The sequence below is a fragment of the Ciona robusta genome, chromosome 1 (assembly GCF_009617815.1).
Source record: "Ciona robusta chromosome 1, ASM961781v2".
Classification (NCBI taxonomy): Eukaryota; Metazoa; Chordata; class Ascidiacea; order Phlebobranchia; family Cionidae; genus Ciona; species Ciona robusta.
The window spans coordinates 9567311-9581435 of record NC_143235.1 but is presented as its reverse complement, the minus strand read 5'-3'; the positions used below and the strand labels follow the sequence as shown (position 1 = coordinate 9581435).

The 14125-nt window shown below is 33.4% G+C and overlaps 2 protein-coding genes across 4 annotated transcripts in view; one reads left to right on the top strand and one right to left on the bottom strand.

Moving 5' to 3' along the window:
- The first annotated feature begins 943 nt into the window (after positions 1–943).
- On the top strand, positions 944–4457 carry LOC149742897 (protein SHQ1 homolog). Its single transcript, XM_089871939.1, has 7 exons — positions 944–1646; positions 1699–1889; positions 1974–2080; positions 2210–2322; positions 2623–2795; positions 3152–3335; positions 3551–4457. The coding sequence occupies exons 1-7, from the start codon at positions 1504–1506 to the stop codon at positions 3930–3932; spliced, it is 1293 nt and encodes a 430-aa protein (XP_089728065.1). The 5' UTR covers positions 944–1503; the 3' UTR covers positions 3933–4457.
- The window catches only part of LOC149742896 (cilia- and flagella-associated protein 46-like), a 28060-nt gene continuing 17975 nt past the window's right edge, over positions 4041–14125 (bottom strand). For 2 of the 3 annotated variants that reach the window (XM_089871774.1, XM_089871785.1), the window contains 20 exons: positions 13783–13978; positions 13380–13527; positions 12841–12992; positions 12437–12555; positions 11640–11794; positions 11123–11282; positions 10682–10848; positions 10181–10289; positions 9642–9798; positions 9197–9286; positions 8732–8845; positions 8141–8364; positions 7674–7866; positions 7181–7288; positions 6654–6800; positions 6093–6292; positions 5649–5871; positions 5244–5396; positions 4782–4992; positions 4041–4423 (listed from right to left, as the gene is read on the bottom strand). In XM_089871774.1, the coding sequence (XP_089727900.1) occupies positions 4170–4423; positions 4782–4992; positions 5244–5396; positions 5649–5871; positions 6093–6292; positions 6654–6800; positions 7181–7288; positions 7674–7866; positions 8141–8364; positions 8732–8845; positions 9197–9286; positions 9642–9798; positions 10181–10289; positions 10682–10848; positions 11123–11282; positions 11640–11794; positions 12437–12555; positions 12841–12992; positions 13380–13527; positions 13783–13978 (3280 nt within the window). In that variant the 3' untranslated portion in view covers positions 4041–4169. The remainder of the gene's footprint in view (positions 4424–4781; positions 4993–5243; positions 5397–5648; positions 5872–6092; positions 6293–6653; positions 6801–7180; positions 7289–7673; positions 7867–8140; positions 8365–8731; positions 8846–9196; positions 9287–9641; positions 9799–10180; positions 10290–10681; positions 10849–11122; positions 11283–11639; positions 11795–12436; positions 12556–12840; positions 12993–13379; positions 13528–13782; positions 13979–14125) is intronic. The other variant, XM_089871779.1, reaches the window with a different exon arrangement.

Here is a 14125-nt window from a genome sequence, read left to right as displayed (position 1 = left end):
CGAAATAAAGTATTTTAGGATATCCTAGAATATTGTGCATCCCTGCGTACGTCTTCGTGTGTTTGTGACCAGTCGGCCAACTGGGGAATATACTGAAGGAGATATAATTATGCTTAAAAACCAGTGGTTCTCGAACTGTGGTACGCAAAGGTCTCCCATGTGGTACACGAGCACCAATTTAAGTTCCACCTAAACGATCGCAAATATTTTTTAGGGATTGTCATAAGCATTATTTTAATTCACATAAGTTAGTGAAGCGTGTCATTTCATGCTGTATTCCTTATTTCCTTATTACAATGGTTCCCAGCTTTTTTTAATACAAGCGTTGCTTTAAGCATGTACAAAGTATTTTTTCAAATCGATTTCTACTTAGGCGCATCGTGAAAAGGCAAATATCCAACCTGTTTTAAGCACCTGCAGACTAAATAATCAAGGGGACATTTGCTATTATTACGCAAATAATGAACGTGTGAGTTGCTATTATGTCGTAATTAATTGCCAGGTCAAACAATCGCTATTACGATGCAATGAATCCACGTGTGAATCCCCACTATTTCGTAATAAACATGCTGCTTGGCTGAGAAAAACATTGTAAATATACAGCACTACAACAGTGAACATATTTAGGTGGTTTATTACAGCCTTATTCTGTTTAATTGGCAAACTACATTTATTTTATACGCAACTTTGGGAAAGGCAGTGCCAAGTTTGTACTACGAATTCCCGCCGAAAAATCAGGTGCGTTTTTCGTTTAACATTCACAAGCCTTTAATATGTAAGTGCTAAGTGGTACAACTATTCCAGTTTTTTAGGTCAATTTAGTTATTCGGTAGGTTAACGCTTACAGTTTAGCTCCTGTTTATGAAATTTAAACATTTAATTTTTTTTTTAAATCGTCCAAACAAACGTTTTTTTAGAAATATATATATATACTTGTATTAGTTATTTTTCAAAAAAACAAAGAAAAACTACATAAAGCGCCCTGGATTTTATTGACTACAATAGTAAGCGGGAACGACTCGCGAAAGAAAGAGAGTGTATTACCTCTCTCCTTTACCGACATTGGAGATGCGCGTTCTACTCTTTTTTATTTCTGTGGGCATACGCACGTTGGCTGATAGAGTCATAAACACACAAAGATATACGTCATAATCGTGAGAGAACGTAAGAAAAAGGCAGCTAGTTCTCAACCTCAGCCGTTTAGTTTAGTTTCTATCCAAGCGCATTTACAAACAGGAAAAGTTATCAAGTCTTGCAGCGATTTTTACGCGCTTTATTATATTTTTGCGCGGATTGATATTTTTTGTGCGGATTGCTAGTAATACCGCGAAAATTGCGCGGATTTTTAACCAATTTTGAAAATTCTGCGCGGAGGATAAATCCTCCGCGCACGACATATTTTCCAGTCTGGGGGAATTCCCCTCGGGAAAACGCACATTTCACGTTTTGTTTGTAAAGTGTTCCAATATCTTATCTATCTGTCCCTGTGGATTATTGTGAGCGATGTTGACGCCCAAATTTCAAATTAACCAAGACGACGTTTCCGTTACAATAGTCGTACATGCCCCATATACCAAAGTGTCAGAAGTCGATATTTTCATTGAAGAGACTTGCTTTGCTTTCCATGCAAAACCATATTACCTTCGGTGAGTTCGTTAGCATATGTCTTAACAACTTTTACAAAAATGTAATTTTCAGATTAGAACTTCCTGGCACCATTGTGGAAGCTGGTTCATCGTGCAAATACGAGGTTGATAAAGGTGTTTATACTGTCCATTTGTGTAAACAAGAAAAGGGCAAACACTTTGAAAACCTTGATTTACTAACAACGCTGTTGGCACAGAAGAAAACACCACAAACTAAACCCCTGATTGAAGTTGTGGAAGAAGGTAATTGTTGTCTATGTTTTCATGTAATTATGTATTAAAGTATTATTAACTGTATCAAGTATTTAAGTAACTTTTATTGATTAGATGTTGATTGTGAACATGAAGCAAGTTTAACTGAAGAAAATATTTGTTCAACCACATTCGGTTACGGCTTTGCAAATCAAAAACACGGCGTCATATCTAAGTTACAGGTACTGTACCACTGAATTTACAGAATGTAAAATAATATCTATAGTTGTTTTTAGTTCAGTCAAAAACCAATATTACAAATTAATGTTTAGATCTTGTTTAAGGAAAAATAATGAGCTGCGTTATTACAGGAAGATTTGTGTGATATCGTTTACATTAGAAATCCGGATGATACCAGTTTGGAAGATCGTAAAAGTTTAAAACAAGCTGCTGAAGATTTGAAGTTTGATTCTGATTACTACCTGTAAGTAGTTAGTATATACACATTGCTTGATAATGGGACAAATCTGGTCTAAATCTGAAATTCTGTTGAACCTCGCCCATACAAAACGTACTCATAACTGTGTTTTAGCTGGAACCTTTTCTGGACGCTTGCCGAATATTTTAAGTTTAATTGCAAAAAACATTAAACTGAAATTGTAATAAATTGAATATACACATTAAATGTATAACTTATATTTCTAGAAGGCCGAGTCCCAGAAATCCAGATCTAGATATATTTTAAATTTATATTATGACATAAACATCTGTCATCCTTTTTCAGTGCGGACCTGTATGAAGATGATTACATTCAGCACATCATCAAATTTATCCCAGAGTGGAAACAAAGTCCGGAGGAACAATTGGAGTTTACTGATGAGGAGAAAGAGCAACTTCAGAAACTTCCAAATAAAGAATACCTCATTTCAGAAAACGAACAACAAATAATTTTGAATGGTATGCTCATTGTATATAAATGTAAAATACAAAAATAGCCTATTAAATGAATAAATCTACTTATCTTTACGTAGTTGGTAAGTTATTATATCACATTGGTTTGTTTTACACATCACGTGTCCGCTTACAAGTTAGCACATGTGTAACTGTATGGGTGATGAGTTTTTATTGTTTGGCTGACACTATGGACAACCCATACAGGACCATTGGGTTGGATCAATTTGCATTGACAAATGCCCACAATGGTGAACCTGTATCCTCTGGTTTAAAGGCAGGCATTCTTAACAGTGCGTCGACAATTTGTATTAGGATAAGATGTACAGCATAATTAAGTTTAATGTATAATACTTACACAGGTTTGTTTGATATTTTATTCGCATATGCTTACAATGTGCGAGTAACTGAGGGCGAGGGGTGTGTGGAGTCTGCATGGAACATAAGAACCATCAGTCATACCTTGTCATGGTGCTGCTCATCTTCTTGCTTGAAGGAGACCGTGGTTTCTTGTTTAAGAAGATCCCTATGTTATCCACAATACAGGTAGAACTTTGTGTGAATTTGTAAAAAAATGACTGCTATTTTGCATAACCCAAGATTTTCTGTCAGGGCTACACTAATTAAGAATTTTTGCCTTTAATACTCATTGCTAAGGAGTAAGCAATAACTTATATTAAACACTGTATTCCATTTCAAAAGAACAGAAAGCTGCCGCTGAATCATCTTTGTCTGACAACACCCTTTATACACATTTTCAGAAATTGGAAGTTAGGATGCAAAGTTGTTCAAGATGTTATTCGAATATTAAAGAAAGGAAGACGTTACATCCTGCACTGTCTTCTGCATATTTGGAGAATATTTCAAACTGCTGATGGATCTCCTTGCTACATATTAAATGACCTTTACATAACTGACTACTGCGTGTGGCTGCAAAAGTTAAAAACCTGCGATGAACTGATGAAAAGACTTTCCAAGGAAGCTGAAGATCTAAAAGTTTTTAAAAAAGACTTGGACCTTGAACTGGAACTGATTGAAGAAGCAGCAGAACTTGTTTTAGCTGATGAGAAGCAAGAAGAAGAAAGCAACAGTGAGGTTGATGAACTGACAAACCAGATAGGCTTAATTTCTGTGGATTCTTAATGTAAAGTTGGGATGTTAATCATGCATATCAACATTTGTCAAATTTTCATTATGATTATTCCTGCAATCTCCATATTTTCATTATGATGAGCAAAAATGAAGGACAACTTCTAAAAAACATATATGTATATTAAACTTCTTTAACAGTGAATATATATTACATGAACTTTTAACCTAACACTGACCTAAAGATGCACCTTAAACTTAAAAATATAAAAATCTTTAAAAAAATTAAAATTATGTTACAACAAGGTTGGGCAACCCAAACACAACCATGTTACACCACGATGCATCGAGTTGTGTCACTATTTCAGACTCCTTGTCTTCTTCAAATGCTTCGTCTTCATTCATTACTGAATCGATACGATCTGCCAGGGAAGGGGTCTCTGCAGGTGTTGGCTCAGGTAAAATACTTCGTGCACGAGATACTGAGGGTTTGGTGCTGTCTTTACGTTTCGATTTATCATCTTTTCCTTTCCCATCTTTCAATGCTATACAAAAAGATTAATAAAATGTGAATTATAACTGAATGACTCCTATTTATGCTTACGTGGCCAGCGTTATAACATAGGTGTATCATTTTATACACCTCATGTTTACCTACAAGTTGCCACTTATGTAACTTGGTGAGTTCTAAACCTTCTGTTTTCGAAAAAAAATGTTAACAAAAACAAATGTTTCCAAAACTTTTGTCAAAAAATTAACTCATTAACAATTGGTTTGGAGGAATAAATACGCAAGCCCACAATAACAGCAGCATCGTATTGACTGTTCTTAGCTTACAATGGGAGAGCATATCAACTCAGCCACAGTGTTAGACACATAGGTTTTTGTCAAATAAAATCCAACCTGGTGTAATTGGTGCAACTTCTTCAACTACAGGTTCTGGTTTCTTTAGAGTTGGGTTGGTTATTTTTCTAATGGCTTGTCCAACAGTAAGCCCTTGTTCAAGCACACACTCCATGAAGGTATGTAACTTAGCTGCATTACTTTCTGAGGTTGTGTGCCATTGGTTCAAGCAAACACAGTTGGCTCCACTTAAACTTAACAACATCGCTGTCTGGTATGGAGCAATGAACAGTTTTAATAATATGTGATTTTTATAATTTCAAAATATCCAAAAATATATATGATTGGTTATTATATGGTTGCGTGCCTATTTTGAAAATGCAGTAATTCAATAAACTCTTGTTGTCACTCATTCTATAACAGATCATCTGGTAATTTATCTTTATTAATATTGTCAGATAAATTATTTGGAACCTGTTATATAAGAGCAATATCTTTGTAAAGAGAAAAGCTTTAACGAACCTGCAGTGGTTTTTCTATTGACAGCAATGTGTTTGTTTTATCAACATCTACTTTGCTTTGGTGTCGGAAACTTTTGTTTGTTTGTGATTTATCGATGAGCAAAGCAAGTTGGCATTCATCCAGGTTAAGAGCAGCCACCTTTGCTGGGGGAAGCTGTTTAATATAACTCTGTTTTAATGCTGTATGTATGTTGTAGGAGCTGTTTTTAAAAAGTGGTAATATGTAACGGAAACAAATGTTCTCTTTACCTGTGACATAGGGGGAAAACATTAAAAAAGTGGGAAACTGCGAAAGAAAGAAAACCTTAATTTGTATTTTCTTAAGATTATGTTAATATTTTGCTTACTGTTGTTCTTAAAGCTGCGTTACAACTGTTAGTAAGTGAATAGGAGTAAAAGAAATAACCTGCGCTATAAATCTCTCCATCCCATAAAAGATGAAAGCTGAGCAGTTGTTGATCATCTCCTCCCATTGCCCAACACTCGGGAAGACTTCGGTTCCAAACAATCCGTTCCATCTTGGAGTGAAAGTTTGTCCATACATCTGTAGAAGCTGCTGGAAGACCTGGGCTGGCCGATATTGCTCGGTCTCAGAACATTCATTGCTTGGATCAACAATGTAATGGAAGCTGGAAGATTTAAATTAACTTTGAATTTCGCACGTTGTACATATTTGTAAAGTAGGCTTTAAAAAGGTCTGTTAAAATTTTATATTTACAAAATAATTGACAAGCTTAATATAACAATAGAAAAAAAGTTACAGGATTCCTTTTTTTAAAAATTAACTACAATATGAAAGGTGTGCACATCCGAATTGCTATAAAATAATAATTTCATCGTTTTAACAAACCTGTGTGTGTCAATAGAAGCACAATCTGGAGGTAATTCTCGGTTCAAAGGAACAATCTTTGCAGCAGGAGTTGCTACTCCCTTCTTCCCTGCATCCTTGCCTCCTTTAGGAGTCTTCGGAGCAGTTTTAAGATCATTTCTCTTCTTCTCAGCTGCAGCAGCCACCTCTTCAGGATCAACAAACCATCTTCGGTGCAACATCTTTAATATATGAGAAATAAGAATAAAAAATAAGATTGTTTAAACTTTGAGTTAATTTATCGCTTGTGATCCAGTACGCTTAACAACTTTAGTTAAAATTAACCCAAACTTTTAACAGTGTACCCCTAAACCACAAAGAAAAAAATACAAATTTAAACAAAAGGTGAAAGTGGTAAGGAAACTTTAATTAAAGGTCTTTTGTGTACCGTGTTTCATACTCTTTTTAAAAGCACTCCACAGTCTAGTAGTCTATGGCTAACTGATTGGGAAGCAATGGTTATAGAACACTGCTTTAGGAAGCAGTGGTTATAGAACTCATATTATTGGCATCAGTGTTTAAATATTAGGACATTGTTCTCACCTGAAGAGAAAAGTCACGAGTCACAGAATCGACATGAGGTGTTTGTAAGCACTTGAGCGCCTCCAGTGGAAGTTGCATCAGTGTTGGCCCAGCAAGTATTATAATCATTTCTGGAGTTAACTCACTTAGTAGTTGACCATTTGAAAGCTAAAAATTAAAATAGAACAAATAAGACTTTAAAAGTGATAATTTTTGTCTATTCTCTTGTTGAAAATCTCTCTTCAAAAATGTCAACAAACAACCTTTTTATTCAAAATACTTAATTGATTCAGGAGGAACAAAACTAATTGTCCTAACTATATATATTAATTGTAACATTCATTTAGTACAGATACAATAATTATAATAAATAAACTTGACTTGTATAGATACAATAATTATAATAAATAAACTTGATCAATATGTGGCAGGATAACGACTGTCGTTACAACACGGGTGTTCTGTTTCATAAACCTTCTGCCTGCTTACAAGTTACCACGTATGTAACTTTGCGGTGATCATGCTTGGAAAGTTTAATTAAAACATACATGTTGATTTGCTTGCTCAATAATTGGTTGTAAAAGCTTGGTCTTTATATGCGATGATAAAGGTTCCACATATTTCTCCATGTCGTTCAAGATATCACCAAATTCCTCCTGAAATTGTTTAAAATAAGTAAAAATAACTCATTGAAGTTCTTATCATGTTGACTGTATCAGTTCAAAAAAACTAAGTCCCATTTTTTTCTGAAAAAAGGTGTAAATAAAATATTTTATGCAACAACAGCTAAAATGTTTAAATAATTATTTGTAGCCCATTGTGAGTTTCTTACAGGGTGTAACAGCCATGCATTTTAACCAATGCTATTCAGTTTTAGCGTGGTATAACCACTATCATTTTTCTGTTAATTCTAAACTTTTTTTGTTAGGTTAATTTTAATATAACCTTTAAAATTGCTATCAAAGGAATAAAAAGTGGTCTGTGTAAATGTGCAGAGGCACTATGACAGAACAATATGCCATTGTTTGAAAATAAATATACCCGTATCTTCATCTCTTCCATGGCTTGCTCCTCAAGAGCAGTTTCCGATATTGAGATCACGGTTGCGGACTTTGAGAGCTGCTGTAACATCTTCTGCCGCATCGCAAGTTGTGATCTCTGGTACTCACTTTGGAGGAGGAAGCTCATCAGACGCTGCTGGAAGTCCGAGTGTTGGTCCATCATTTCATTATATCTAAAAAAAATTGGCTCGTTCAAAAAAAAAATCTTGTATTTTTCTTCCAAGCAAATATGCAATAATGTGTAGTTGTGTAAAAAAACTTAAAAAAGTTACAACTCTGAAATTAAAAACCATTTTTTTAAAAAACACAAAACATAATTTTGCTTCACGGTATTATCATGTTTATCAAAACTTTATTTTGCCATACAACAGTTCTGTAAAAACGAAAAATAATATTTTAGATTATTAACTTGCCACTCTAAGTGATCATATTATAAATATAACTCACTTTTCTGGGTCAACATGAATTTTATAAACAGCTGCTCTCGAGGTATCAGTTTGCGAACTTGTCTGTTTATCTTTTCCTTTAGATTTCCCATCAGTAGTTGAGGTGGAAGACTTTGGTTTGTCCAATATTCCGCAGTAGAGAGTTCTCTTGTCCGGTGAATGTTGCATGATGATGATGTTAAAGTTAGACGGCATGTCTTTTAATAGATCAAGATGGTTGGAAGCCTGAAAAATTAAATAGAATTATGGTGAAGTTTGCAAATAAGTCACTTATCGTGCAACCATTGAAAATTTGCCATAAAATTGCTGGACCATAAATTCCTTAACAAATATCTACAATTTGTTCAATTAAATCATAAAAAATTGGGATAATTAATTTTTTAACCAGATAAAACAAGGTAAATTATATACCGGAACAATGGTACAAAAAATAAAGCAACTCTTTAGATTTTTAGTATACCTGTCAACAACAATTTATTTATAAATAAATAAGAATAAATATTATTGTTTTGTTTCATCGTGACATAACTTTTCCGCACAGCAATTTAAAAACTATTGGATGAAAAAATACCAACTGTTTAATGTCACATACCAGTTGTAATCTCTTCCATGCTGTGAATTTATCACTAAGTAATTTCATGATATCTTTCTTCACTGTGCAGTTGTCCAACCCAGAGCTTATATAACCTTTCATAAGCCAGGAATCCTGTGACAATTGTAAATGGTGGTTATGAGTAATACCATACAAAAAGAAAATTTAAACGGTTTCCTATATATATATATATTTAAAAATTAAAAAACAGACAAGTTCGCAAAATATATATATATATACCATTGATAATATAAATGTACATATGGTGTATGGTTAGGCACATAAGGCTTAATTAGACAGTATAAATGTATGGTGCATGTCAGGATACAAAAACAACTATAAGATAAAATTAGTTAAGTCAAGTTCATTTCTACCCTGTGCAAGCATTAAGCTAATGTACGTAATACCCACATTACACATACTACAAATTAGTTTGATCCAAAGTAAAATTAAAGTCTTTTTTACCTGATGAAGCAATGAAGCTAACTGTGAAGTACTTGGGTCCGACACCGACTTCATGACAAGTTCCTTCATTGCTTTGGATGATTCAGCACTCTGTTGATATTATACAGATTATTATAGTAGTATATTATACTCAAGTTTAGTTTGAGCTTTAAATTGAAAACTTTTGTTTTTTACTCTATTCTATATGAGTGAGTTGCTATTATCTCAAAACTGAATGAAATATTGTTTCAACAATGAGTTTATGGGCCAACTCTTGCCCAAATACCAAGTTTCTGTCACGCCTCACCCACGTCCATATAAAAAGAAATAGTTACACCCGCCAAATATGTTAAAAGTAACCAACATGGCAAAGAATTCATTTTAAATAAAAAAATCTAGTGTCCATTGCAAGTAAAAGTAAAGAATAATTAATACACATACATGCTCTATGCTTATGGTTTCTTACCTGGTGTAATGCGAGATACAAAGTAGCAGTTTGTGGATCATGCTGGGCACAACATTCAACCATTTCCAATGCAGCCAAACTTACAATGTCGATGGCTTGTAGTTGTATTGACATGTTGATGCATTGAGCAAATACTTCAGTAGCTTGGCTCAATAACCTGAAATTAAAAAAATATCAATGCAAATATGGTGTGGTTTGAAAGCAGTAAGCAACCTATTCAAAAGCTTAATATAGATAAAGTTTTGATATCACGTTAGGTCCTCAATCGTTTACACTTCTTTATTAAAGCACCACAAGGTGGTATTTGATGAGTCACGTTTTTCGTTTAAGTCACGTTTTTCGTTTAACATTTTACATTGTGACGTTAAGACTATATTTTGTGGGCTAACCTTGTTTTGTCATTAATAAATAACCAAAGGTCACAGCAGATAATAAAAATAACAACTTTTTGACAAATTTATGTGAAAGGCTGGGAACCTTTGATGCATTCCTGTATAAGTTTTTAATACAGGCAGCTGATAGATATAAATATGTCTTACTTGTAAGAAAACTCAGAAGTTGAATCCAAAGTTTTTGCTTCATTTGAAAATAGCTTCATCTGTCTAGATGTCACATCATGTTGTTGTTGCGTGGGATCCTCATTTACTTCTATGTGAATATGGTGTGAATTACAACAGACCAACAAAGTGGGCATGTTAATAGATATAAACTAACAGAACATTAACATACACCACTAACTTGAATTTGTGGCTTAATATTTAATTAGAAATATTTAACTGTCTTTTGCTTACATAAAGTAGGGTGGGAGAAGTTGGGACACCTTTAGAACATATTATCCGAATATCCTGATTGTGTTTTAAACAATTAACAACGGTCTATGAGAGTCGTGAAGATACAGTTTTAGTATTCAATAAATGTTTTTTGTTTACTACCAAACGGGTCGGGAAAATAGAATGAAAATATGTCCCATCTCCCCCCCCACTGTATATTCAGATTAGTTTTTGGCCGGATTTAAAAAAAGGTTCAATTTCCTCGCATACCTTCCATGCTTGTTGACATGAACCATGTGCTGCTTTTTATCCCAACATCCCGCAACATTTGTTCCGGAAGAAGAGCTTCCACATCCCATTGATACTTTGGATCATCAGGATGAACCCCCTCGCTGCACAGCCTTAAGGATCGTCCAATCAAATACATCCATTTCGCTCTAAAATTTAAAAAAAAAGTTTAAAAAATTCATTTAAACCACCAAAAAAATCTTCAAAAATGAACAATTTAAAAAAAATTTAAATTTAAAATTTATTACTAATGTTAAAGTTACAACTATTATAGCATTTTTAAAACAGTGAGTATATTACTTACATAAAATCGAGATGTTATAAGTTACATTTATTTTGAAACAAAATTAAATAAAAAAAACTTCAGAAATAAAATAAATTATGTCCTATTGGCTATTATTATTGAACAACACTATATCTCACCTTAGCACATGCTGTGTTGGTAACTGAGTATGCATGGTGTTAAGTACAGACATAGCTCGATGTACAAAAGTAGTTCGTTGTGCATTCCACATCATATCGGTATCGTTTAATTCACTTTCAGCTGTTCCAACATAATTCTCAACAAAACGCTCAAGGGCTCCTGAGAATTACAATAATAATAAAAGTCAGCTTATCAACTTTTTTTTGTAGTTGTTATACAGCATATCAACAGTGTCATATATTATAACACCCTAATAATATAATAAATAAACAGGAATATAATAAATAAATCAACATTGGTTAAAAAGCAATAAGCATAGCCTTTAAATCCTGAGAGAAGCAACTTATACTGCCTTGAAATATTTAATCAAAATAAGAAAAGTTGTCGGGTGCTAAAAACTGATTGTTCAATTTAAAATATTTATTAAATCTCATTTTGCATTATAGTTCTATGATGCTTTGGATATTTTTTTAAAAATTATTCATCACAAGATATTTCTGCTTGTCGTATATTCACCTTTAGCTGCCTCTGCTGCTTTTGAGAGTCGATCCTCATTCGCAGAAACCTCCGCAGCATCCAGAAGGAGAGAGCTGAAGTGAAGTTGGAGGTTCATCATCTCTCGATGGATGGGAAGACTTACTTCTTTATCAGTTTCAAGAGGAACTACATCACTGCGGAAGGAGCGGCATGTTCAAGATTCTACTAAATTATTAGGAAGTATACGTTTACACTTAAGTAAAAGGCATGAAGGAATGAATGAATGTAACTTATTTTATCCTCGCGTGGCCGGAAACGACAGTCGTTATAACACCTCCTGCCAGCTTACGAGTTACCATGTATGTTACTTTGTAGGTAAATATTTTTTTGTGTTTTTTTTTATAAATTTTTTATGTGTGGCTGATAATTTGGACAGCCCATTAGTGACCACTAGGTTGAGCATAAAATGATTAGTAACTACAGAACATCTGGGACTTGAAGTTAATTGAGAAAACAAAGCTAGTAAATTTACTACATTCTGGGTCAATGTGTCTTGCAACCAAAATGTTAAGTTAAAATATTTAGGCTTCAGAAATTGAACTATAATTTTGTCTGAAATCTATTGCTGAGGATTGTATTAGAACTAAGTCGTTATATAATTGTGGTGAATGAATAAATTTAAATTGATTAAAAACCGTCTTCAGGTTAAGTGAAGTGCGTTATCAATCTATATCTTATTTAGGAATATTTTGTATCATTTTAGTGATGTTTACCATATTAAGATATTAATACTTAAAAATAATATTAACATATTCTCATATTAATATTGTATTTACTTGCACAATCTTGTCACATTATTCACACTTGTTTGTAGAAGTTTTATGGCTTGTAAAATGTAAACATGTTGGGACTCTTTATTTTGCTTTGACAGTTTCATCAAGACATCTGCATGTTCCTGTACAAGTAATGTGCATGTTAGACATTGCTCCACCATTGCAAAATAGTAAAACAATTTTTTACGGAGTAAATATATGCAGCAACTCTAAAATTGCAATCACTAGCCTATATTCTATATGGGTGAGCTTATACGCTGAGTATGACCGGGGACGTGGGGTTTCGGCAAGAAATTTTTTTGTTTTAATTTTCACAGCAAATAAAAGTATGTCATAACAGTATCAAATTACATTGCATAGAGTTTATAAAAACGATAAATTGTACACACGATATCAGCTATATATACCATATGTATGGATGCCAGTTCCCTGTGGAAACCTAAATCTTGCAAGGTTCTTTCAGCATCAACAAGTTTTCTTAAATAAACAGCTGGTTGGCTGGTGCATGAGGCAAGACGGGAGAATGAAGATCTCGCGATTAGTATTGACCTCAAGTAGCCTGTGTGAAAAAAGTTGTATGTTTTTATTAAGTGAAATTTAAATTGGAATGATTTTAAAATAAATGTTGGATGAGAAAAATAAAGTGAAAATGCTTTAAACCGATGGCAACTAATCAATACAAGGAATATATTTGTGCAATGGCCAACCAGGAACTAAACGCAAACAGCTTTTTACTATTTAAAAAAGTTTATTACTCATTGCCATATTATATCAGCTATTTAATTACAAAAATAATAAAATTTATTCTGCACAAAGTATGAGTTACAGTTTGAAGCATTGGCAAACAAAACCTATTTGTAGATTAAGGTGACCAAAAAACGCGCATGACCCAAATTAAAAAAAAAAACCTGAAAAGTTAAAATATCTCCCACTGTCCTATACTCACCAATGGTGGAATTCTTTGTTGGTCGCGTTGCTGATAACTTATCGAGGCATTCAAGTGACCTCCGTATGACCTTTGTAACCTTGACAACATCATCAGGTGAAGGGTCTTGATTTAAAGTAATCGCTTCAATCAAAAGTAAAATATTTTCCTGAAATCAAAGGAAAAGTTTGTTGATTTGTGATGTTGAAAAATTTAATTTTAACAAACAGAATGCTTTCTATGCCGATAAAGTTAGTGAACAAATGATTTATCCAAATCAACTGTTTTATCTGTACAAATATGTCAGTTCAATTACCATAGCATTGGAAACTGCAGTCATTACAAAAAAAGAGCCAAATCTTTGTCAATTAGGCTAAGCTTGGCATAAAATTTAATCCAGAGTGCAAATTAATTAAACACCAACCTGCCAAAACAGTTCATCACCACCAATAGCTTGTGCTTTTCTCAACAATTGAATTGCTTGTCCATTATTTCCTTCATGAGTTGCAAGATCAGCAAGACCATGATAGATGTCAACAAGAAGAACGGTATCGTTGTTGTAATTAGCAACAGTTAGAGCTTCGTTAAGCAATGATCGGCAATGCTGGTAGTATCCAAGTCTTTAAAACAAGAGAGTTGAATCGTTATTATATGGATTATTTTAACAACTTTGGAAATATTATTTTTTGCTTTCCTTTTTTCCTAAACATATTTTGCCCTATAATTAAAAAAAACGTTTTACTTTTAATTTTTATTTCATGAACCCT

Coding starts and splice junctions, on each gene's coding strand:
- LOC149742897 (XM_089871939.1), top strand. CDS start 1,504: ATGTTGACGCCCAAATTTCAAATTAACCAAGACGACGTTTCCGTTACA. Junction 1,647..1,698: donor GCAAAACCATATTACCTTCG/GTGAGTTCGTTA, acceptor TGTAATTTTCAG/ATTAGAACTTCCTGGCACCA. Junction 2,081..2,209: donor GCGTCATATCTAAGTTACAG/GTACTGTACCAC, acceptor GCGTTATTACAG/GAAGATTTGTGTGATATCGT.